General features: G+C 42.8%; 1 protein-coding gene across 4 annotated transcripts in view; it reads right to left on the reverse strand.

The window, feature by feature from the left end:
* The window catches only part of SH3KBP1 (SH3 domain containing kinase binding protein 1), a 336,343-nt gene that overhangs the window by 240,482 nt on the left and 68,676 nt on the right, over positions 1-27,185 (reverse strand). The window contains exon 1 of one of the 4 annotated variants that reach the window (XM_044937140.2): positions 17,743-17,879. The exons of the other annotated variants lie outside the window; for them this stretch is intronic. Within the exon in view, the coding sequence (XP_044793075.1) occupies positions 17,743-17,796 (54 nt within the window). The 5' untranslated portion in view covers positions 17,797-17,879. Of the gene's footprint in view, positions 1-17,742; positions 17,880-27,185 lie in introns of those variants that run through there. 4 annotated transcript variants of the gene reach the window in all.

The following is a 27,185-nucleotide window of genomic DNA, read 5'->3' on the forward strand; positions in this document are numbered from 1 at the left end:
TCCCGATTTCCCATTATCTGCTTGGCTTGAGGTCCCGTTTCCAGGAAAATGGTGTGCTAAATGATCAACGACACTGAGCACCATTTATACACACTTCCTAAATTTTATCAGTATACTTGGACAGCAAGGAGATCAAACCAGTCAATTCTAAGGGAAATCAACCCTGAATACTCATTGGAAGAACTGATGCTAAAGCTGAAGTTCTAATACTCTGGCCACCTGATGTGAACAGCTGACTCACTGGAAAAGGCCCTAATGCTGGGAAAGATTGAAAGCAAGAGGAGAAGGGGACAACAGAGGATGAGATGGTTGGATGGCATCACCGACTCAATGGACATGAACTTGGGTGAACTCTGGGAGACAGTGAGGAACACAGAGGCCTGGCGTGATGCAGTCCATGGGGTCACAAAGAGTCGGACACAACTTAGTGACTGAACAACAACATCTATTAATTATTGACTTAGGACAATTCCAAGAAATGGAATTACTGGCATAGTGGATATGAAACTAGGCACAAAGATTTACATACATAGATGGCCACCATAATTTTATTTTCAGTGGCAAAAAAGAGGTCTGCCCTAAAGTGGCTGGTGAAAAAGACTGCAGTATATTCTTACAATGGGACTTTACTATTCTCAGAAGACATGTAATAATTTTTGAGAAATTCAAAGGATCACTATGGTAAACACAATGTTTCAGTGCTTCCATAAATCTACTATGCTTAAGAATTCCCTGGAAGTCTTGTTACAATACAGATTCTGATTGAGTAGGTTTAGGGTGGAAACTGAGATTCTGCATTGCTAATGAGTTCCCAGGTGATGGGATTCTATTTCTCCACATTATACAATCAGAAAAAAATTGTTTTTAAGTTTTAACTAAAACTCTATATGAAACATCCAGAAAAGGCTGACCTATAGAGACAGACAGTAGGACCGGGAGAAGGAAAGAAAACTATAAATGGGCGTGAAGGGTCTTGTAGGGGTGGTGAAAATATTCTAAAGCATTTTATGGTAATGGTTGTACAACCATATACATTTATTAAAACATCACTGAAATATATACTTGAATGAATTATATGATATGTAAAATATACCTCCATTAAATTACTTTAACTGTTTTTTTAAATGACCAGGCAGATTTTTAAAAATGAGTCCAGGTTCGATGCACGATACTGGATGCTTGGGGCTGGGGCACTGGGAGCACCCAGAGGGATGGAATGGGGAGGGAGGAGGGAGGAGGGTTCAGGATGGGGAATACATGTATACCTGTGGCGGATTCATTTTGATATTTGGCAAAACGAATACAATTATGTAAAGTTTAAAAATAAAATAAAATAAAAAAAATGATCACATAGCACTTTTTTAAAACACTGAAAGAATTTTAAAAAAATACTAAGTTGAGGGAAGGGTAAGTGGGGTGTTCATGCTTCATAGGTACAAAATTTCAGTTTGGGGAAGATGAAAAAGATCTGGAGATTGATCATGATAATGGCTACATGACAATGTTACCATACTTAATGTCGCAGAACTGTACATTTAAAATGATTAAAATGACAAATTTTGTGTTATATACAATTTACCACAATAAAAGTAATAATGATAATTAAATACCAAAATACAAATAGGAGCTGCTTTTAACTATTTCCAAAGAAGGGTTTCTTTCCCTCTGCTTCCTTCTTGAGGCCCACAGTATGATTCCTACAAGGGCCCCATCCTGGCTTGGTGCTCCCACTATATTGGGTTGAATGGTGACCCCCCCCAAAAAAGGATATGTCTACATCCTCATTCCCAGAACCTGAAGATGTAATTAAGTTAAGCATCTTGACTCATGACCCCTTTTCTCATTGCAAACCCCACTATTTTTTTAAAAAGTTTCTCTCTTTGAAAAGCAGTCATTAGGATGATAAGTAGTAGACCCAAGAACTTTGACCAACTTTCTAATCACAGGGAATAAAATCATGAGTGTATTCTAAATGCCTATTCTTATTCATTAACTCAAGTTTCAGAAAAAAAAATGGGAAAAAACTGTAAACACTAAAAAAAAAATTCTCAACCAATTTTACAAATTTTACCACTTCTAAAGGTGGATATTTATAACAGAAATAACTGTATCCATATCCTTAACTTTATCCTAAGTACATCATGCAATCAATTCATTGCTTCCAATTTTCCAGGGGTTACTTCCAAGACATTAGAGAACTCAACTTCCAAAAAACCCTGCTGGCATTTAAAGACCAACAGAATTACTAAATCTTTCTACTGGAAAATCCAGGCCACCGTTCCCCAAATTGGCTTAAAATGAACATACATCAATTATCTGACGACCATCTGGTTGCCAGCAAGAGTCTTTTGGAAACCAGGCTTAAAACAAAAATGCAGAAACCAGCGCATAGTTCAGAAAATCAACAAGATTCAATACTCAAATCGTATCTCCCGCTACTGTTCCTTACCAGATTTTGATCTCTAATTCTGGAAGCTTTCTTTTACTTAGTTGCTATTGCCTTGATTTGTGCTCATGGTAAAATTATTCTTTGTAAAGATGATGATGTGAAGAGTAGGTTTCATTTCTATTCTTGTATATCTACAAAACGTGGTACACAATTAAGCTAAACTTAAAATAACTGTTTAGCTGCTGGCTTTTTGTTATTCGAAGAATGTTACCACCACACAAAGAGGAAATCTCAAATCCAAAATGTTATTTTAAGAAATACTATATCCTGGGGTGGTTCTATTTGTAGGCAACTGTCTCCAGGGTATAATTCAAGGGGTACTGAAAACAGATCTTCCCAAAAATCTCTCTCCCCCCATCCCTGACTCTCTTTCAGAGTTTGAACTTTTCATCATAAGATTTAATGGACCCAAACAGTGCTAGAACCAAAAGGACCTTTAGAATTCATTGGGTTCAACTCCCTAATCACACAGATATGGTTATGTGACTTGTTCAGAGTAGGGTTCACCCTGTAACAAACATTTCATGAGCACCCAACCAGTACCAAGCACAGTGCCAGGTAGAGGGCAAAAGAAGATACCTCCCTACCTCTGCCCTGTTCTCCCTAAATTCATAATCGATTCTAATGAGAGACAAGATTCAATATCAGAGCTTTAAGAAAAACAGGTGTCCTCAGTCACAAGAGTAGAGAGGAAGGTTTGCTGGTCTTTGCAGGTCAAGTTTTTGTCATAAAAATTCTCAAACTGCTCAGGATTATTCTCTTAACTGGAGGATCATAGTGCCATGGCATGAAATTGTTATGAGATGCAAAACACTATATCCTAGAAGGGGGCAAACAGTCAAGTCCACCCCAGAGTCAGCTGACAGATGAATGAACAAACAAAAATGTGGTCTATCCCTACAATGAAATATTCTTTGTCCTGAAAAAGGAAGGAAATTCTGACACATTCTCCAGCACAGATCAACGCTGAGGACATTCTGCTAAGTTAAATAAGCCAGTTATAATAGTACAAGTACTGTCTGATTCCACTTGTATAAGGTACCTAGTGTAGTCAGATTCAGAGACACAGAAGGTAGAATGGTGGGAGGTCGAGTTGGGAATTGTTCTTACATCACCAGATGAGAGAGTTCTGGAGATCAACTGCACAGCAATGTGAACACACTTAACACTACTGAACTGTACCCTTACAAATTATTACGATGGTAACTTTTACGTTATGTGTATTTTACCATGATTTTTTAAAATTACACCAAGGGAGATGAGTCAAATTCAGTTCAAGAAAGTTTTTTCCACCTCAAGCATGGCCATGTGGGTTCCCGGAGGTCCAAGTCATAATTCTAAATAAAACAATCAGAAAGGCACTGCCTTCAAAAGAATCAAGGTTGGGGTGGAGAGGGAGAGTAAGGAGGAGGAGGGAGAAGCCATGAAATGAGACTGGCCAGCAGCTGGTGACTGCTGAAACTGGATGATGGGCACAAAGGGGGGTCCTTATACTATTTCCTCAACTTAGCGCACATTTGAAACATTTCTAGTCATAACCCATAAACGTGAAAACATGGTTAAGAGAATTTCCTTCTCTGGACAAATGCAAAGGCTTATCCCTTAAATGTCTAGTGTGACTGGTAATCTTCATTCATTCTGTCCCAGCAAGGCGAAGCCCCCAGACACTGCAATCAATGTCAGAGCGACAGTGTGAGCTAACACTAAGGTCAGCGTCCCTAGATTTCTTCTTACCTTTCTGAATAGGATACACTTGTATCATTCAAATCTCTGAAATAAAGCACAGAGACACATGCAATCCAGCTCCCACTCCTCTAGTTCACCACTATCACTCCTAACTGTAATTAGTTTCTTGGCTATCTTCCAGTGTCTTTAAGCAAATATCATACATTAGTATATGATTCATGCTCTCCAAAGCTTTGCTTTTCTCACTCAACAATCTATTTGGGGGAGGGGAGGTCTTTCCATATCAGTAAAAAGTATTCCCATTCTTTTTTTCTGGCTGTACAGTGTCCCATATAGTACAGAGATTACTCTAATATATTCTTCCCAAGTTGATGGGAAGTTTAGCTGTTTCCCAAATCTTCCTATTCTAAACTAGATCGTATCTATGCTGTGAAAAAAAAAGTCAATTTTATTAAAACAAGGTTGCTTAATACACATAGTGGGACTATTACATACATTCCCAGTGTGTTACTATTATCCTGGACAAGTATTTTCCCTCTTCTTCTTGGCTCTTTCCCCATTTCACTACAGCCCAAGCTTAAGTTCAGTTCCTCCACAAAGCCTGTCCTGACTCTCTGGCCCACAGTGAGCAGCCTTTTCTTCTTAGTTTCTATACTACACGTTCTCATGCAACTTTGTGTGGATTGGTGTTTATTTTTCAAATATCTGATGTGAACTGTGTGGTGCTGGAGGCCGTAACTTTTATCTCTGCTACCTATGGTCTGCACAGCACTGAGCAAGGTTTTAGCAAATAGAGCATACTCAATCAACAATAACCAATTTACTGGAATCAGGAAATGTCTCCCTTACTCACAACTTGCAGGTTTTCTAGACCCAAGAGGTCCTTCAGAGAAGGGTTCTAGCCAGTTTTGCTGTGTGAATTACTGTACAATCATAATCAAGCTGTGATTCACTGCAAAAAAAAAAAAATTAAAATCCAACAGATTGAGTCCTCTTGGCATGCTCTGCACACAGAACAGGAAACATCATGGCATTCGGGAGGTGCCCGACATCTTAATTCACAGGCACAAAATGATACTTAAATAGCATCTGTGGTGGTGACACAGCCAAGATATACAAGAAGCTACAAGTAACATTTATGGTGGGGAGAGAGATGCTCCCTCATGCTCTTAGGGCAAAATAGTAGCATCATTCACAGTCACAGTTCAATTTTACTCCACAATCTATTTCATTCATTCCATCAGTCTATGCTGAGAGTAGCTACAGAAGGCTTCTTTGAGGAGGTGACTTCTGACCTGAAATCTGCATGATGGATGGGAGCTGTAGACCAGGCGAGGACACTCCTCTAGGGAAGCTGCCAGCTGCAGGCAGAGGGACACAGATGGCAAATTGGGTTCCAATCATTGCTGTTACGACTTGAATTGTATCCACCAAAAGATGTTATATTCTTACTCTCCAATACCTGTGAATGTGACTGCATTTGGAAATAGGGTCTTTGCAGACAATCAACAAGATGAGGTGATTTAACTGGGACTTGATCCAATTGGTTTTAGAAAAGGCAGAGGAACCAGAGATCAAATTGCCAACATCTGCTGGATCATCGAAAAAGTAAGCGAGTTCCAGAAAAACATCTATTTCTGCTTTATTGACCATGCCAAAGTCTTTGCCTGTGTGGATCACCACAAACTGTGGAAAATTCTTCAAGAGACGGGAATACCAGACCACCTGACCTGCCTCTTGAGAAACCTATATGCAGGTCAGGAAGCAACAGTTAGAACTGGACATGGAACAACAGACTGGTTCCAAACAGGAAAAGGAGTACGTCAAGGCTGTATATTGTCACCCTGCTTATTTAACTTCTATGGAGAGTACATCATGAGAAACGCTGGGCTGGAAGAAGCACAAGCTGGAATCAAGATTGCCGGGAGAAATATCAATAACCTCAGATATGCAGATGACACCACCCTTATGGCAGAAAGTGAAGAGGAACTAAAAAGCCTCTTGATGAAAGTGAAAGAGGAGAGTGAAAAAGTTGGCTTAAAGCTTAACATTCAGAAAACGAAGATCATGGCATCTGGTCCCATCACTTCATGGGAAATAGATGGGGAAACAGTGGAAACAGTGGCTGACTTTATCTTTTGGGGCTCCAAAATCACTGCAGATGGTGATTGCAACCATGAAATTAAAAGACGCTTACTCCTTGGAAGGAAAGTTATGACCAACCTAGATAGTATATTGCAAAGCAGAGACATTACTTTGCCAACAAAGGTCCGTCTAGTCAAGGCTATGATTTTTCCAGTGGTCATGTATGGATGTGAGAGTTGGACTGTGAAGAAAGCTGAGCGCCGAAGAACCGATGCTTTTGAACTGTGGTGTTGGAAAAGACTCTTGAGAGTCCCTTGGACTGCAAGGAGATCCAACCAGTCCACTCTAAAGGTGATCAGCCCTGGGATTTCTTTGGAAGGAATGATGCTAAAGCTGAAACTCCAGTACTTTGGCCACCTCATGCGAAGAGATGACTCATTGGAAGAGACTCTGATGCTGGGAGGGATTGGGGGCAGGAGGAAGAGAGAACGACAGAGGATGAGATGGCTGGATGGCATCACTGACTTGATGGACGTGAGTCTGAGTGAACTCCGGGAGATGGTGATGGACAGGAAGGCCTGGCGTGCTGTGATTCATGGGGTCGCAAAGAGTCGGACATGACTGAGCGACTGAACTGAACTGAACTGAACTGATCCAACATGACTGACGTCTTTACAAAAAGGAGAAATTTGGAAATGGCAGTGTGCACACAGAGAGAACGTCATGCAGAGATGAAGGCAAAGATCAAGGTGATATATCTACAAGTCAAGGCCAGCAAAGCCCCAGAAGCTGTGAGAGAGGGCCTGGAACGGGTTCACCCTCAGAACCCCGGAAGGAATCAGCCCTGCTTACATCATCATCTTGGATTTCCAAGCTCCAGAACTGTGAGGCAACAAATTTTTGTTGTGTAAGTACCTCTAGTTGGTGGTACTTGGTGATGGTAGCCCTAGCAAACTAGATGTTAGGTCCAGGAAATACACATACCACACCAAAAGTCACTTTCCATCAACTTTAGCAGCAAAATCCTTGTCCTAAATAAAATTGTACCTGGAACCCCAGTATGTTAGAAGATTAAAAGGATGAAAAGGATTACTCAAAAGAAAATGTTTCATTGCTTGTTAAATACATAAAGTATTTATGTATTTACTTTATGTATGTACTCCTCTGATCCCAGGAGTTCTTTGCAACCCTGTTTGAAAAGGACTTAAAAGTAAAGAATAAAAAATAAAGGAAGGAAGGAAAAAAACCCTGATAGCAGGATGAGGCCAGAAAACCTGGGTGGGGGAAAGGGCGGTAGTTTCTAACCATTATATTATTAAACCACCAGCACCAGTTATGAGTATCTGCTCTAAGCCAGGATTATGTCTGTCCCTCATATAGACTCTGACAGGCAGGTGCTCTGGTCCTCTCTTTAGTGAAGGGGGATGCAAAACTGGAGAAGCTGACTTAATAAAAGCACCTATTTTCATGTGCCAGGGCTGTTGTAACAAATAGCACAGACTGAGATGCTTAAATAACAGAAATTTATTTCCCACAGTTCACTTCTAGAGACTAGAAGTCCAAAATCAAGGTCTTTGCAGGTCTGGTTTCTTCAGAGGCCTCTCTCCTTAGCTTCCAGACGGCCACCTTCTCGCTGCGTCCTCACATGGTCTGTGCTTGGTGTGTGCATCCCTGGTGTCTGTGTCCCAGTCCCCTACTCTTACAAGGACAGCAATCAGTTTGGCCTCATTTTTACAATTACCCCTTTAAAAGGCCCTGTCTTCAAATATCATCACATTCTGTGGAACCGGAAGTTAGGGCTTCAGCATAAAAATGGGGGGGGGGCACACAATTCGGCTCATAACAGCCCCTTAAGGAGAAATCTGCAGAGCTCACAGTCCACCCCAGAACCATTTGGTGCCAAAGGCCATTTTCCTTGGATCACACTGCCTGGCCCTAAAAGTCTTCTTTATTAGCTCTAAAAGAAAATATATTACTTGAACAATAAGAAAAATAAAGTTCTGTGGCTTCTTTTCTAAGGCTTGCTGCTGAGCTCAAAGCCAGCCATGCCTCCGGAAGCTCCCGTGAGAGCCGTGTCAGCAGGCCCCAGGTATGAGCCCTGGAGGGCAGAAGAGAAGGCAGAGGAGAGTCCCTTCTCCCCCCAAGGAGCCCCGCTGGAGGCCAAACCCAAAGAGGCGCCAGCTCACTGACAGAAGTCGGTCCCCTCAGCCCTGCTTTCCTCTCTGTACCTCAGCCTCAGGGTGGCTTACCCAGGCCGACTCAAAAACTTCTGGTCAAGACTGCAGTGAGTGAACATTTGAAGCACCCATCAGAAACCCCCCAGACTTCTCAGAAAACACAGGCCCTTCATATTGTTACCCAGAGCCATGGCAGCTGCTGCGCCCACCAGGGTTCACGGAACCATCTTCAAATGTCAGCCGGCCTCCACGGCTTCAAACACAACATCAATAAAATTATGGTGCCTTCCCCTGGGCAGGAAAGCAAGGCCCTGAAGAGTGAGGCAACAGAGACCTTAATGAGCATTGTTCTGGGGGCCAAAAAAACGGAGACTGTCCAGGGATGGTTCTCTTTCGCCAAGCCCAGAGGCCCCATAAAATACGGAAAGTTCTGAAGTGAGCAGCCAACACAAATACATATGTCCCAAACACCGTGCTAGGATTCTGAGGACGAGAAAGCAAGGGATGGTGAACATTTGATTAGGGAGGCAAAGCTGGTCACAGATAATAAAACAACATAACACCCAAAATGTAGTACTTATCATGATTATCAGTTTTTTAAAAGGACAGTACAAAAAATTATCCCCAATAAGTAGACAAAGACAGAGAAGGAAAAAACATCAGAAAAGACTTCACATAAAACGTAAGGGGAGTGAAAACGATTATGAAATGATTGCATCATATTACATTTACATTTATTATATTGACATGTTACATTTGGTACACTGTACCAAATGCTAAATGATAGGCCCTTCTATTTCAGAGACCCAGTGAGAAGTAAATGCTGTCACCTCTTTATTAACAAATGTCCATTTCTAACCACTTCAATTCTAAATGAGACATGTCATCAAACATCACCAGAAAGTTGTCTACCTGGGTATTATCACCTAACTTTACACGTATACTTCTTACTCCATACTTGACAAGAAAAAAAGCCAGTTCCAGGCCAATCCCAGAAGAAAACCAGTGAATACATATCCCCCCAGGTGTCCCCAGGCCTCCTCAGTGGCTCAGTGGGTAAAGAATCCGCCTGCAATGCAGGAGACGTGGATCCCTGGGTCGGGAAGATCCTCTGAAGGAGGGCATGGCAACCCACTCCAGCATTCTTGCCTGGAGAATCCCATGGACAAAGGAGGCTGGCAGGCTACAGTCCATGGGGTCACAAAGAGTCAGGCATGACTGAGCACAGTACAAAAAAGTGCTCCCAAGGCCAAAAACCAATCCCAGGGAGACTGAGGTCTCCTCCTAATCTAGATTATGGCCCTCCCTATAGATGAGGTTCAACTATTGTGTCCCTAGTCTATTAATCCATAGTTTATGCCAGGTAGAAAAAAATACACAATGGAAGCAAGTCAGGAGATACACATACACACACACACGAAAGTGGAAGTGTCAGTCACTCAGTCGTGTCCGACTCTGCGATCCCATGAATTGTAGTCCGACAAACTCCTCTGTCCATGGAATTCTCCAGGCAAGAATGCTGGAGTGGGTAGCCATTTCCTCTGCCAGGGGATCTTCCCAACCTTTACCATCTGAGTCACCAGGAAAGTCCCCCTATATAGAGAGGTGGAAGGGCAATATGATTGGTGGAAGGGAAATTTAGCAATATCTATGAAAATCCTAAGGAGAGACTGTTAACCCAACAACTCCACTGTGAGGCATTTATCCTATGGGTGGACTCACATGAAAGGGGGTGCTTTGTTGCAGGAAAAAAAGAAAGACCAGAAACAATCCCAAATAGGGCACCAATTATACACAATAAGAGCAGACATAGCAAGAATCATTAATTGAAAAAAAGCCAATTGGATCAGACCTTGCATACTGTCTAGTTTGTGGGTTTTTTTTTAAATTGTGTTTTTATTGTTTGTAGTTGCAATAAAATTCGAGAGAATTAAAAAAACAAGAGGGAAGTAAAGTAGGGAAATCTACTTAAGGTCTTCTGTTGTGCTTCAACCATGAGGTGGGGTGGTTTTTTTTTTCCCCCCATTTTAAACACATATAAGAAAAATATATGAGCAGTGAGAATTCATGAGAACTTAGCCCTAAATTGTTCTCAGCAGTGAACAGAGTCTTAAAAGAAGACTTACTGATTGTCAATGGGCTGTAATTCCTACTCAGGAAGTAGCCTGATACAGTTTAGAGTGGTTTTCATGAAGAAGGCATGAAATCTAAATGGTGTCTTATTAGTCATCATTTAATCAGAAAACCAAAGAACTTTCCACATTGCATTCTGCAAGTTGAGTGCATAATTAAAATTTTATCAGTGCACTTTTCATAATTTTAAGGGGCAAAAGTACGTAATATAATCAAAATACAATTCAGCACATTATGAATTGGGTATCTTGTTCATTAGATGCTAAAATTTCCTTATTTCTATAAGGGAAAAAGCTGTGAAGGGCTTAGATGCACACACATGAATCCTCATTAGAGCTTTGCATGTAACAGCAAAAGCAAAATTGGAAATGAAACAAATGTACACAACAGGAAGCTGAGTGAATAAATTATACCATAGCCATACAATGAAATGCTCTGCAGTTCAACAGCATAGATACAGAAAGATGTTGGTGGCACATTTAAGATTTTTTAAAAAGCTGATTTTAACAGCATTTGTGGCACAGCCCTATTTGGAAAATGATACACATATTTACACATATATTGGAAAAGGTTAGGAGGAGCAAGAACATACTGTAAATTATAGTTATCTCTGGGCAGTTGGATTACAGGAGATTTTAATGTGCATATTTCAATTCATCTTTATTCTAACTTTTTTATTTTAAAAACTTTTGTGTGATTTCGAAAATGCTGGCTATCTTTTCCTTCCTTGGGATAAGAACCCAATGTTCTTCCATGGAAGCAAATTCCCACATGAAATGTGTCGCTTGTCCTCTTCTTCTGTCCCTTTGTGGGGCTTTCAATAGTTTTTCTGATGCTTCAGAAACTAGAGGGAGAGGGAAAGCCAGGTCTAACCAGGGGCAACTGTGTCCCAGGGTACATGTTGACAGCGCCTGAAGACAGTTTTCATCGTCACAACTAGGTGAGGAAAGGAGCTGTGTGCTATTGGCATCTAGTGGGGAGGTCAGAGATGCTGCTAAACATCCCACAGTGCACAGGACAGCCTCACAATAGCCTTAAATAGCGCAAAATGTCAACAGTGTCAAGGTTGAGAAGTCCTGTGTTGGGGTTAATGAATCTTCAGATGACATGTTTATGCTCCAAAACAGCACCCTTGAAATGTAAACTATTATTTACAGGATGGATAAACAAGGGCCTACTGTAGAGCCCATGGAGCTATATTCAATATTCTGTGATAAAACATAATGGAAAAAACATTTTTAAAAAGAATGTCTACATGTGTATAATTGAGTCACTGTGCTGTACAGCAGAGACTGGCACAACACTGTAAATCAACTGTACTTCAATTTAAAAAAATTTTAAAAGGCAGCACCATCAAATAGCTGCATAAGGCATGGCTTGGCATATGGAAAATGCACTGCTGATGGAGGCAGAATATCTGAGTTGAATCCTGGATCAGCTCCTTTTCTGGCTGTAAAACCTCAGGCAGGTGACCACAGCAGCCTGCTGATCTTGCATCCTTCTTCCTAAAATGGAAATACCACCACCCACGCCCCAGAGCGCACAAGAAGTTTCAACACAATACTGGAGGAGAAAGGGTTCTGTAAATGACGAAGCACCACACACACAGGAACAGTGTTATCACCCTGAGCTACTCATTGTCTACATTTATCAGTGAATGCACAGAGGATTGCAATGGGTCTTCGCCCAGCACACTCTTCCTGCCCTGAATCACATGTCATAGTGGTGATTTGAACCATCAAAAATGTTGTTTTTATTCTACATGTTCCTTGGCCTAAGGTGTGAAGCAGCAGAACTTTATGGTCAAGCAACAAGATCTGGAGTCAGACTTCTAGAAGAAACCCAGCACTACTGCTAACTGGCTGGTGACCGTGGAAAGTGATGCAATTTCTCTGTGCCTCAGTTTCCTCCTCTGTCTATCCAAACCAGAAAATTTTAGAGTGAAAGAATTTATCATCTGAGCCAAGACATTTCGGAGTGAAAAGGATGCTACTGATGTCAATGCCAGGACAACAGGCAGATACTGGGACAGTCCTCCAGCAAACAGGGACATGAAGTCACTCTAAAGATAAGGATATTCACAGTGCCCACTCCCAAAGGCTGGTTCTGATGATCAGATCAGCTAAAAAAGGCAAAGCACACAGCATACACTAGTAAATGCTAGCTATGATTTTTTTTTCCTTTCTCCCTCCATTCATCTAGCAAGTACTTAGTGCCCTGGCTTGACACTCTGCTCCAAGCAAAGAATAAGTCAGACACACCCACTCCCTGTCCCCAGTGGGGCGCCTCCTCTGTGCCACAGTGTGTGTGTGTGTGTGAGTGTGTGTGTGTGTGTGTGTGTGTTACAGCCCCAGGACTTTTCTTGCACAAACACAGTCACAACACTTGCAGAATTAAGCACAAACCCACAGTGAGCACCACAGGTCAAGAATGCCAGGAAACACATACCAAATGTATAAAAGTTCCAAGTCTCTTTCACAAGTATGAACAATGAGTAAGAGCTTATCTAATCCACAAAGCTAAAGGACTTTATTATTATTCCAAAGACCCTGATTCAAGGAAATGGTTGCACAGTTTGACAAAATTTGCTATCACTGCATTTCACCAAGGGTGTTGATTAATACAATTTTGTAAGAGCATGTAATGTTTAAAAGCTCAGTAAAGTATTTGCTCTCTTTCATTTCTACGAACATCCCATTACAAAGAGCTGTGTACAATTTGTCCACCTAGACAGCTTGCAGAACACATTTATTACGAAAGCTGAAAAGCTGTGTTAACTGTAGCTTGCTTTTGCACTGAGATGCATTTATGTCTTTCACCAAGAAATAAGCAGTTTGCTTCGGTGTGCTAAAACAATTTTCTCTAAAAGTCAACACTCACCATGAGAGGTAGACATTCCTTATTTCACACAAAAGTTCACTGGCTTCTAGGGGCCTGGGACTCTAATCACAAGTTCCCTTCCTTCCTTCCCTCACACCCTCCTTGCCATCGCCAATTTCAGTAAAATTGGTCTCAATTATTATCACCATAAATCCTCATGCTTGAGTTTCCATATCCCACTGTGAGGTCCTGCCCTTCCCTCCTCTTCCTCATTCATATTTTGCCAGGCCCATGTTCAGCCAGCCTCCTTTTCTGCCCGTTTCTGATGATCCCTACAGAAACCTTGTTCCATTTCTTGGGTGGCTGTTAGATCTAAAATACCAGTCTGGTTCCGTCACTAGAAACACAAAATATGGATCTAAAAAGAGAAATTCCATCAAGTAAGCTGGATGTGCATAATTCAGAACAAATTGTGGGCCTATCTGTTTCTTGTACTCCACGTCTGCCTGTCTTGAATCAAAGAAGCTTAAATCAGTGGTGTGTGTTTTGATCTGATGGTTACACAGATATGTTCAGTTTCCAAAACTTCAAACAGCTTACTCTTATGTGCATTTTATATGTGTTCTTATGCTATACTTCACAGTCATTTTAGAAAGTAGCTTACATCACGTAAACCTCTATGTAAAGTAAGCATATATCACACATCACCTACACTAGTGTTTGCATTTCCACACTTCAGACTGCTGTCAATTAGTGGGCCATGCAGTCAACTTAGAAGGTCCTCACCAACATTCTGTGTGTGGGCGCGGGGTGGTAAAAGCACTTGAACTACCTTCTTAAAAATTAAGTGCACAATACAGTATTGCTGTACAGCAGAACTTTACAGTATATACATCTTGCATAACTGGAACTTCTTACCCACTGAACAGCAACTCCCCACTTCCGTCTCCACCAGCCCATGGCAACAAAGATATAGCAACAACTTCACTGTCCAGTTATGGATGAATGGAACAAGAAACCACAGCATATAAAAACAATGAAAAATTATTCAGCTTTAAAAAAAGAATGGAATCCTGCTATAGCCTGACCAGCATTCTTTAAAAAGAATAGAGAATAAAAGAGTGCATCATACACAATGAAAGCAACTACTGCTTCAGGAGATGTTTTGCATCTACATGTATGTGTCTGTATATGCACATGTGTACTATATGTGCACACGTATACTAGGTCGTCAGACTTTTTTAAAAAACTGCAGGACACAGTGGGAAAAAAAAGCCTAAGAAACACTGAGTACACTGACAATAGAATTTGGAAGCCAGGAGACCTGGGTTCTGATCCTGGCTGGTTACAATCTACATAACCTCTGTGAGCCTCTATCTCACCATTTCTAAAACGGGCAGTAATATTATTTACCTCCTGGAGTTGGTGTAAAGGATCAATGATCTGGCTAACAGTCCACCACAGGGAACTTAAGACACTGTCTCCAATTTTGCCGCCATTTACTTGGTGCCCTGGGCTAGGTTCCTTATCTGTAGGAAGGACGCTTGAAGGAAATATACAAAGACGGGCAGTATCCAGGCTGAGCCCCCATCATGGGACCCCCTTAAAGCCTCTGATGTCTGAGAGTGGCAGAGCAGGGAAGCTATTGCCCAGCACACTGGGTGATAAATCATCCAGCTGTGGATTCTGAGCAGAGGAAAAAACCACTTTCCAAGATAAGAGGGTTTTCCCATTATTCTTGGCAGGAGGTGGCGAAAGGCAGAAGGGGAGGAAGGCCTTGGTAAAGAAATAAGCATTTGTTTTAAGCAAATCACTTTGAAGACAGGTGGTTTTCATTTTGAGAACAAAAGTGATGCTTACAACAGTTAGAGGGCGACTCTGGATACCAGCCATGGGCTTGCCAGGAGAGGGAAACAGGGTCCTAGGGTCTGGAGTGCTCCCAAAGTACCAGAGCGGTGACGGAGGCACATGGGACAGTCCAGCACAGAAAAGCGGGAACTAACTTTATCAGGTTGTAGAAACACACCACTTAAAAGGCATCCACTGTATCCCTCATCCAAAGCCTCTATTTAACAAATATTTGTTGAGCATCTACTAAGTGTCCAGAATGGAGTTAGGGGTTGGGGATACAGTGGAATAGGACAGACAAGACCTCTGCCCGCACCAGGGCTGAAATTCCAATGGAGGAGGTAGCAAGTGCCAAGAAAATCAATGAGGCAACAAGAGATTTACAGGCTGTGATGTAAGCACTCTGCAAGAAACAGATATGGCAATGTGACAGGAAAGGAGAAAGGAAACCTAAGATGGAGGAAGTCCCATTAGATAAGATGGCCCAGGAGGGCTTCTCTGAGGTAACACCTGAAAGTGGAGCAAGAGGAAGCCAAGCAGCAGCCAGAGAAGGGTGCTCCCCAGAGACGGCACCCCGAGCGCCTGAGACCAGCAGCAGGAAAGGGCTCAGGAAGAGCTGGGGTGGCCAGGGCCCAGGGGAGAAGGAAGTGGCCAAGTGGCAGGGTGACCACGATGAGGCTGGAGAGACAGGCACATGCCAGACCACACAAGGCACAGCCAGCCATGGGCAAGATGATGGAGTCCAATGAAGAGCAAGTGAGAGCTACTGAAAGTTGGTACATGGTGACACATGATTTTGATGATGGTTAAGGGGAAAGGCACACTCTTAAATCATTGCACACAAAACAAAGTGTGCAGATTATGATATGATGTCTCCAAAATCAATAATAAAAATTACCACTGTCTCAGAGCTCACAGATAAAGTTATTGAGGAGTCTTGCCAGCTAGAGACAAAGAATTTTAGTCTACATGTGAGATAAAATACATGGAATTCAATGAAGAGAAAGGGATGGGAGAACTTGTAACGGACAAGGGAACACTATTACTAACAATTAGCTCACAGTCAGCAAATATAAAGCACATAGTAAAACTAATTAACAAGACAGGCTCTAGAAAGTCCCATAAACAAGCAAACACACATAATGGTGCAAAGGCAATTGAGAACTGATCCATGCACATGGAGGTTGCCTAAATCCATGAACAGGTTGACCGAAACAACTGGTGGCAAGTCAACACAACGGTGCTCTACACCTACTTCTGAATCCGAAATTAGATGAATTGCTGAGCAGTGTTCTTTGAGGTCTATCTTTTCTTTATCTTCTCCCTTGTGCCAGCTGAATACAGGTATTCATAACTCAGAAACTGAAAGCTGAACAAGAAATGACTCTTCTGAATGGTCACTTTTTCTCTAGGACTCACAACACTCAGGTCCCCAGGCTCCATGGTCTGTAACACAAACAGATCTATGGCACATGGGCATGACCCACTCACAACTTCTCCCCAAGACCTCCTTTTTCTGGGGAGTCATGTGCCTATGAATAAGAGGGTAACCAGGCTAAATGGCTGAGTAAGATAAGCCTATGACACCAATTGCGAGAACTCAATGGCCACAATGACTGCCCCCAAACGAGCTGGGGACAGCAACACAGGCGGCACTTCATAGTCCAGCACACTTCTTGGATCAGTGGTCTAATATCCCGTTAAGGAAGGAGATGGGGTAAGGAGGGCAAAATACATGGTTTAGGGAAGGCCTACCAAGTGCCAAGCACTTTCACAATCATCACTCCAAATACCCCAGCATTTCCATGAAGTGCAACAATCACAACTTTCAAATGAGAAAAGTACAACTTAAAAGAGGTTTCTGTGAGTGGCCCCAGGCTACAGTTAGCTGAGTGAGGACTTGAGCCTCGTGTGCCACCTGGGTTGGCACTAAGGAACAGGCCAGTGGTCTGAAAAGACCCTGCTCTTTCTGTCCTATTTCCCCCATTTTATTCCCCCCTCTCCTGTCCCATCGTTTCTTCCCACTATAGGAAAGCTGGACTCCACATCTGCCTTCATCCCAGCCTCCCAACTCTGCCAGCTACCTCAGAAATGTTACCTGCTCCCAACCCTCGCCAGAGACACTTCACCCGTGAAAGGGCCACCTGCAGGCTTGGGGGTTCGCGGGTGGGCTTGGCTGGCTGGGGTTGTCTTGTATGCCGTGTTCCCTGGAAAAAACTCATTGATAGTGGTCAGGAGAAGGAAAGAGCCACCCCACCAGATGACAGGGCTGTTCGAAATCTTTATGGATGCCGCCATCAACCGAGAGTCACTTCTGTCACAGAGGAGGGCTTGGGGAAGAAATTCCCTTCCTCCACAAACAAGAAAACTCAAACACCTGGGTCCAAATGGAAGGCGGTTTTGCTCACCATCGTGGAAGTAAGTAGACTTAGCCAGGACCAAATTCCCCATCATGCCTCCCTCCCAGTCTACAAAGTAGTCGGGCAACAGGCTACAAAAGATGCAGACGGAATAACAATTGAAACAGATGTATGGCCTACTTACAATCTCAGACGCATCGGCAGCAGCGCTCGGGGCTTTGGCTGCGGAAAGCTCCATACTGTGGGGTATGAAATGGTGAGTGTGGGCTGACTGTGTCTGAACTCTGGGCAGGAGTGTGTGCTGTGCTCGGCGAGAACTACAAGTCTCTCTGATTCACTTGGCAGCAGAATTATTCTAAGCATCCTGTCCCGTACCCAGCCAGCCCGCCCGCCCCTCCCACTACACATTCACACTGGCTGGTTTTTTTTTTTTTTTCCTCTCTCTCTGAGCTTATTTCTGTCACAAATCGAGTGAAATACCCTTTTTCCAAATTAATCCAGTCTCTGGCACTTGAGAGTGTGGAACCTTTATGACCCTGGGGGTAAAAGAGGAAGAAGAGCCACCTAATTAGGAAGAAGTTGTAACTAACATAGGAGAGGAGAGCTGGAGAACCACAAAGTCTGCAGTCACAGCAAAATGGAGATTATTCGAGACAGCTGAAACACTCCACCCAGCCTCCAGGAGGGGACATGCACGGGGAACAAAGGGCATATGGTGTTTGCTTTCTTCAACATCCGTTCTCACCATTAAGAGCTGCACCAGCAAACACTCAGTACTTACATGGGGACAAACCTCACTCCACAATAGACTTGAAAATGTAGCTCATAATCAAATAAGTGACTGTGCAAAGCACAGGCCTACCCTGATTTTTTACTACATATAAAGCAAATTTAATAAAGTCCAAATAACTGGCAGAATGTCTTTTTGGCTTAGTGAAGCATGGATTATACTTGAAAGAAAGTCAATTTTTGTTAATTCCAAGTTCATATGGTAACTTAAACACTGACATATCCAGGACAGGATTTTACTTTATCTTTTCCTCCAGGAGAGATTCCAAGGAGCTAACTTAATAACTAGATAAGACTGATTTTCTATTATTTATTACTAGTGACATATTTAAACAATTCTATCCTAAAGCAAACAGGTTTTCTAAAGAGACTTAAGTCATTAATATCCCACATAAGTTAATGTTACCACCATCCCCCTTACTGCCTACACTATGACATCATCCAAAGGTAAATTTCAGAGCACTCCCTGATCAGACTATGATGAACTCCTGAATTAGTGAGAGCTGAACTGATGACACTTTTCACAGAGACGGAAAGCTAGGGTTAGCTTCAAAAATGCTCAGGTACCACTCTTAGTCACAGGTGTCCACCTATTCCCCCATAGAGCCCATTCCCAGCTTCAGAGAGGCAGCCTAATTAATTGTAAGCCAATCACTGGTTCAGGGTGAGCAACAGGAAGTAAGCTCACCCTATCAGGCTGCAGGAAAGGACTCCTCCTACATAACCAGCTATGAACAAGGAAGCAGAGGGCCCCATAGCCAAAGCCTGTCATCCTACAACGGCCTGATGACCACAGAGAAACCAGTCCTTGGGTGAAGCTACTGCCAGATGCATACAGTGGAAGAGAGACAGTAAGAACATAGGTCTCTGATGTCACTTTTAGCAGCTGATCACACTGCCTTTGGGTGATGAGCTAAAGCACTGCTGAGAAGAACAGTCAGGGGAGCCAAGCAACAGTTTGTAATTTGGCAAAAGAGACTCCCTTAAAGTTAATAAAACACTCACAGAAAACATCCCCCTTAATGTTCAAGAAAAGGGAGAAGTTATAAAGATGAGCGGTTGCCTAGGGCTGGGCATGGAAATGGAAGTGACTGCAAAAGGGCACAAGGTTTCTTTGGTGGGGGGTGATGGACAAGGTCAAAAATTAGACTATGGTGATGGTTAAGCAACTCTGTAAATATACTAAAAACCACTGAATGGGACACTTCTAATGGGTGAATTTTACAGTATGTAAATTAGATCTCAATAGAGCTGTTAAAAAAAAAAAAAAGCTACATGGGAACAGATGCTCATTCAAAAGTCCCAGGATGAAAGGCCTTTAGCCTTTACCTTCATCCACAGCTGACGGAAGCATGTCCCTGCTTAAAATCCTTCCTTCAGTGTGTCCCAATTCGTTGCAGAATCCAAGTGCTTTACAAAGGGATGCGACGTCCCCGTTGCCTGCCAGCCTCACTTTCCCCACTTCCCACTTCACTCGCTGGCAAGGCTCACTTCCAGAAACTCATCCAACTGTCTCCCCACAGCCTCTGAGCACACTACACCCACTTTCTTGCTCACTCTAGCTCCAGCTCTCCTCTTCACTAATCTCATCCTGCTCATCCTACACTGGCTCTTAGGTCCCATCCCTCTGGGCTCCCTGAGCATACTGAGTGCTTGCCTTGGTGGCTTGAAAAAGTATGTTTGGGGGTCTGTCTCTTCAGGCTAGACTCCAGGGCTGAAAAGAGCACTCCAGACATAACAGACACTCAGCAGACACCCACTGAACTGGTCTGCTCTTTCTCTTTGGGGAAGGACACCAGCTTCTCCTATAGGTCACTTGTGTCATTGACATTGGGGGTGGGAGAGCCAGTGAGGTCCCGAGTGTCCTGGCTCTCATCCACACCCACTTGCCTAGAGTGATCTCAGGTCCAGCAAGAGACACAGGCACCTCCAACATGTACACGCCACCCTGTGAGAAACCCCTCATCTGCAACCACACGGAGCACTTCAGCTTCTCGGCTCAAACACTCCCTGACGCAGAAAGTAATGGTGACAATGCTCGTTGTCTCCCTCACCATGTCTAAGCTTTCAGAAAAGGAAGAGTGGGAATGCCTTTTTTTTTCCCCCTGATTACGGAGTTGTCCTTGTTTTCTTTAATCCTTACACAAGGTAAGGAGCTGGGGTACCAAAAGTCACAAATGCAACTAGAATGGGAAACACTAGATTTTAAAGCAAGACTGAACATTTTTAAAGGGACTCAATAAACGGAGGAATGCTGGCAAGATCATTTCCACCAAATGTCTTATCTGCCTGCAGGATCTCAGGGGAAAAGATTAATAGCAAAACTTAAGAAATGTTAAAAAGCCAGTTCCTGGAGAGTCTCAATGATCAAAACAAAACAAAGTCACTCTGTGAAAGGAATGACCCACAGAAACCCACCGTGGAGTGGATGCTTCATCACAAGAAAGACATGGCCCAGCCCTCCTGCTTGTCCCAGCTCTCCAAATGTCCCAGAAATGCAACTCCAACCCAGGAGCAGAGGAAAGAGCTGAAACAACACTTCAGATATTCGCGATGGTAACTGTAAGTCCTACCTCATAATCATGACTCCTCTTTTCCATATTTGGGCCCCAGCTTCCCTGGATGCACTCCACAAGCCCTCACAGACATTATCTAATGCTAAGCAGATCAGCAAACTAACCATTAAGTACTCTGCTTTTTTATGCGCCCTGATTTAAAGCAGTCTGCACACAATCTTAAAGAAGTGATTCCCTTGTGTGTTGGGGGGATGCTAAGATTTCTCACATAGTTTAGATCAAACAGGAAGCTCTTAGGATGTCAGGAAGTTTGTCTTTAAACATCTCAATTTGATTCCAACACTGAAGTTTTCAAAGCTGTCACTATCCCCCTTCTCCCCCTCACAATAAAACCAAAGGTGACAGATTTATCATGAAATCACTTCAGTAGGTTTTTTTTCTCCCTAAATACCTGGCTGGCCTCAGCCAGGGTGACTCTAATCCAAGTAGTTTGGTGTGGGGTCTGGAAATCCATAGTATTCAAACTTCTCCAAGTGACTCAGGGGGCCAAGACAGCCCCCAAATAGAGGGCTGGGTGAAAAGGGCCAGTTACACTCTGGCTACTAAAAGAAGCATCAATCTCAGCCTTTCCCCACCCACCCGGCCAAGACTCCCTGAGCCCAAACTTGCACTTGGGAAAGGACAGATCACAAAGGCTGGGAGGCATGACAGAGTTTGAGAAATTCAGGCTACACCATCATCCGACTTCAGAATCTCCTAGGTCGTGTTTCGCTTTCCCTTTGCAAGTGGGAGAAGCAGCAGCGGGAGGTCACCATCAGACCTCAGAATCCACATCCCACAGTTTGTCAGGATCTTACTGATGAAGAAGAGGGCCAAATCCTCCTCCCTCCCTCTCGCCCTCCCAGAAACTATGAGCAGTCAGATTAAATTTAAAGGGAGTCAAAAGACTAAACACCACCTGTTTGTTCAATTAAAGAAATACATTTTTCCACTCGTGCTGGCAACATCAACACTCACGGAACTGCGCATGTTTAAAAGCTACCAGCCACATTCAATTCCTACCCCAGCACACCAGCAGGACTGGCAAAGTTTCTGAGTATTAAAGAGCTCTACACGGACCCAATGCATGCCAAGATAAATCATTCTTAGGATTCATAAGAACTACTAATTGCATCCATTTTTAAAAATCAATATACTTCAAGAAACTTTTTAAAAATTCATATGGTTATTTCTCTTGTTCAAATAACTTCATAAGAAATTCACAGGAAGTCATGATTCCAAGCAAATGTGCCTATGTATTTAAACACACGCACACACACAAAATCTCTCAGTAGCCTAACACCCAGCTCAGCAAAGATTCCTAGCAGGTTCTTAGAACCCAGCAAATTAGGGAATCCCTCATGCTACTTAAGATCTGTGTTGTTGCTGTTTTAATGTAGGCAAAGCCACACTGACAATCTTGTACCCCTGTATCATAGTACAATTAGGAGTGAGACAGCATGGATTCAAGATAAACCACCCACAGGTTCAAATTCAGCTCTGGCGCTATCTGCTCTCCCCTGGGCAAGTTATTTAACCTCTCTGGTCCATGGAAAATGTTGTGTAAGAATTCACTGTTTTTCCTACCCAGAACGTAATACCATGGGGCTTTTCTTATGGCTCAGTGGTAAAGAATCCACCTGCCAATGTAGGAGACATGGGTTCAATCACTGGATCAGGAAGATCTCCTAGAGAAGGAAATGGCAGCCCACTCCAGTATTCTTGCTTGGGAAATTTCATGGACAGAGGAGTCTTGTGGGTTACAGTCCATGGGGTCGCAAGAGTCAGACATGACTTAGTGACTGAACAACAACAACAATAGAGTACCATGAATGGTATAGACAAGAGAACTATGTACACAAGAGGCACTCAATTATTACACCCAGACTACATTTCCTTCAGTGAATATTTCATTACTTAACATGAGCAAACTTATGGTTCTGTCAAGAAAGGTGCCTGTGGGAAAGTTTATTTTTCTAATGGCAATGGCAAAAATAAATAAATAAACCAGAAATCAATGAATATATAAAGTTCTCCCTCTCAAATCGTGTACTTAATATGGTTTATTTATATTATGACATTTATTCTTAACAAAGAAGCATTATTATAGAAAAAAATACATAAAGTATTTAACACTTTTTTCCACTCGTGCTGGCAGCATCAACACTCACGGTACTGCGCACGTTTAAAAGCTACCAGCCACATTCAATTCCTACCCCAGCACACCAGCAGGACCGGCAAAGCTTCTGAGTATTAAAGAGCTCTACACGGACCCAATGCATGCCAGGTGAAAAATGCACTCTATAAAACAGCAGACTGGTACCAGTGACATGCAGTTATTGTGATCACAAATGCTGATTTCCAGAATGCTGAGGGCAGGCAACTACCAGGCAATATAGTCTTCACAGTATCAATGTTACATTGTGATATATGCAGTAATAAGACAGCAGAGGGAATTGGGGTATTGAAACTATTTAAACTACCAATCTTCATCTGATTTAAGCACTCATGACAAATGAGCAAATGATAGATTATTCAGTGTATTTATTAAATCCATTTCCCTGGGCAATTTCACTAGCCAACACTCTACCATAAACTGAGTTACCATAAGAATTAAACGATTTTTTTTTTCACCAGAGGCTCATTTTAAGAATACCCATCCTTCCAGTTAGTTCTTACAAGGCAATCATTCAAAGAAGGGCTACTGGTGTTCAGACACCAAGGCTGACCTTTAAAAGAGCTACAGTCTTCACCAAGTTAGATAACCTCTCTGGTTTCAATTTTCCTGTTTGTAATATGAAGAATAATCACTATTTGGGGTGGGGTCTGGGGGTGAGGATTAGCTGAATTTATGCACATTCTCTACAATTATGAAGAGGAGTAAGTAACACTCCCTTAATGGATAAAGAATAAGACTTCTACTCACAACAGCAATTCACGTTCCTTTTCTCTCTATGTCAGGTCCTGGAGTGGCTATTTAAAAAGTTTATTATTTATTAAATAATAAACTCTCACTGTCCCTCAAAATGTAGGGAGAGAGGAGTAATTCCTGTCTGTGTTTAAAAAACAGAAGAATGAGAGCAGGAAGAAACCCCATGCACTACTTCCTCTCTGGGTTAGTCTTAACAGTGACAGCTGCAAGGGTCACTCTCATCAGCAACATCCCCATAGCGCTGTGACCTTCTAAAGCTGAGGGGATCCAAGGTTGTTCATGGCTCAGGGCCTTTGCACTTGCTATTCTCTACTCAGATGGCCCTTAGTCACAGAGGACCCTCATCACTCAGGTGTGAGCTACGATGTCACCTTGCCCCCGAGGCCTTCTCTGATGACTCTGGATGAAACAGAAACAGCTCACACTCCACCAGTCACTCGATCCTTTCCCCCTCATGTATTTCTCTGCTGCATGTTTCACGATCTGTGATTTTTTTGCTTGTCTGTTATCATGTTCTCTTTCCTCTGTTAGAATATATACTCTCTAAGGGCAGAGACCTTGTGAAGTGCATTCCAAAACTGGCACCTGGCACATGAAGGGCCTCAGTGGACAGACCTAGGTAATCTATGTGTTTGACAGTTTCAACACTCTGTCATATCTGCATCTGGTTCTGATGATGGCTTTGCCTCTTCAGACTGCATTTTGTGGCCTTCTGGCATGCCTTGTATTTTGGGGATTGAAAGCCAGACATTTTGTATAGGGTAGTAGCTACTGCGGAGAAGGCAATGGCACCCCACTCCAGTACTCTTGCCTGGAAAATCCCATGAGCGGAGGAGTCTGGTGGGCTGCAGTCCATGGGATCGCTAAGAGTCGGACATGACTGAGTGACTTCACTTTCACTTTTCACTTTCATGCATTGGAAAAGGAAATGGCAACCCACTCCAGTATTCTTGCCTGGAGAATCCCAGGGACGGGGGAGCCTGGTGGGCTGCCATCTATGGGGTTGCACAGAGTCAGACACGACTGAAGCAACTTAGCAGCAGCAGCAGCAGTAGCTACTGAGATAAATGAGCCCCTACTAGGGGATTTATGCTAATTTAGTCAACAGTTGGGCTATGTTGCCGTGTATTGGTCCCAAGGACATTAGAAACTTAGAACTTCCTCTGGTGAGCCCCCCACCCTTGACTTTAGGGGTTCCCTTTCTATTGTTCCTCAGACAGAACCTGTCTCTAGTAGCTCTTCCTGTTGAAATCCACTGTTGTTAACTCCTGGAGGCTTCTTAGCATGCTGGGGGAGAATGGGCTCTCAAATATTCTGATCCTCAGTCTTTGGAATGCACATGGGGCCTTCATCTGAGGGTTGGGGATTTGCCTTTAAAGTGCTTCTGCCCCTCACTCAGGGGCAGAGCCCCTCACCTCTTCCCTCAGCTGCAGGGGGTGTCCTCCAGTGTCTACAGTCCACAGCCTTGAGGCCCTTCTCCACACAGAGAAAGACTGCAAGGTAGGGGCTGGAGCTGAGTGGAATTCCTGCCTCCAGCTGCAATGGTATTTCACCAGCGTGCTCAGACCGCGTCCTTCCCCCCACAAAAGAAACCTTCTGTTCCTTGAGGGACAAGGATCTAAGCAGATTTCTCAGTGGTTCCTGAGACAGTACCCCCAGCCCACACCGTGAGTTTTCTCTGGATTTTCACCAGGCTTTGCTGTGAGAGCCAGGTGGGGTTCTTGGCAGGGGGTAAGACTCCCTTCTACCCCACCACTGTCCTGAGGAGCTTCACACTGGTGTTAGCCTACACTCAGCCTCCAGCAATCTGTCAAAACGCAAGCTCCATCTTTCTACCTGCTTCTGTGGTGCCTGGTGGCTTCTGTCTCGAGTAAGCAAAAGTCTTGTGTCTCAGAAAGTGCCCTCCTCTCTCTCCAGATTCTGAAATGACTGTTTGCTCTGCAAACTTGTTCTCTGTTCATTTCTAGTCTGTCCAGATTTTTTCTTGTAAGTGTGGGAGGGACATTTTTGCAACTCTCTATGTCTCTGAGCTGAAATCAGAAGTCTCTTTACTGATTTTTAAAGAATCAAAAGTAGGTATGACAAAATGGTAACATTTGATAAAACTAGGTGGTGGGTAGGTAGATGTTGCTTATATTCTCATGCCCTTCTATATTTTAATAGATTGGTAACATTTCAAGTTTAAGGTGTGGGTGGCCACAGTGGGAAACGGTACTATAATATAAATAGACTGAGATATGTATACATTTGGTTCTTGTTCAACAATACATAGAAGTCTCCTGAATTTTAAAAAAATAACCATCATTTTTGGCAACACCTCAGAAACTGTTATGAAAAAATTTAAATCACCCCAATACCATTCAATTTTAGTGTCAAAGTAAAAGAAGAAACTAAAATAGAAAAATTAATGTCTTAAAAGAGAACAATTTATTTGTGCATGTTCATAAATCAAAGTACATGACAATATTACATGTTAATTGATTCACTGTCCTTTAAACTGATAGTCAACCATTACTATTCATATTCATGGGAATTTGAAGTTACTAATGCATGTGCCTGTGAACCACAGCTCATTCAACAAGTGCTGGGTCCCAGGCTGCAGTATATCAGGCAACACATGGGAACCTAATATCACACACCTTAAACCTCAGACTGCCATGTCTCCCCTAACCTGTGTTCCTAAATTAATATAACCTTTCATTGCATACGAATGAAAGCAGCAAAGGCTCGGTAAGATCCATCTCGTGGAAAGAACTTTCTCTTTTTACTTAAATAATTCACTACCTTAGATAATAGCAAGTAAATTATATGCTATGAAAAAAATGAACCATTAAAGACTCCAAAACTTCCGATTAATCTTAAGGATTGTATATTCAATTCAATTAAACTAGATGAATATTTAACACACTTCTTCTCTGTACTTACAACCGTTCTAGCCACTCTGGGGGAAAAATGGGCAGACATGAATAACCTACCAATCTCTGCCATCACGACAGACCCTGAGACGGGTTGCAGGGCTGACAGGAGCCTGCGTGACCACAGTCAGGGGATGGCAAATGCCTGGCACAGACCAAGAAGGGCCCTCCAGTTAAGTTTCATTAGCAAAGAAGGTGACTTTTAATTATTTTTATGCTTTAGTATTCACTTGTATATGCCAATTCAAAGGAAATCATTTTCAGTAGAATGCATCTTCAGTCGGCTTTTTTTGTAATGAATGAAGACAGGCCTAAGCTTGGCTGTAATGAGCCTTAAATGGGATGACTCCACCAATGATGAATCTGTAGCTTTAATCACCATGTGTGGTTCTGTTAGATGCACTCCGGGTAGAACTGCAATCAGGGTGACCAGTCA

The sequence above is a fragment of the Bubalus bubalis genome, chromosome X (genome assembly GCF_019923935.1).
Source record: "Bubalus bubalis isolate 160015118507 breed Murrah chromosome X, NDDB_SH_1, whole genome shotgun sequence".
Lineage (NCBI taxonomy): Eukaryota > Metazoa > Chordata > Mammalia > Artiodactyla > Bovidae > Bubalus > Bubalus bubalis.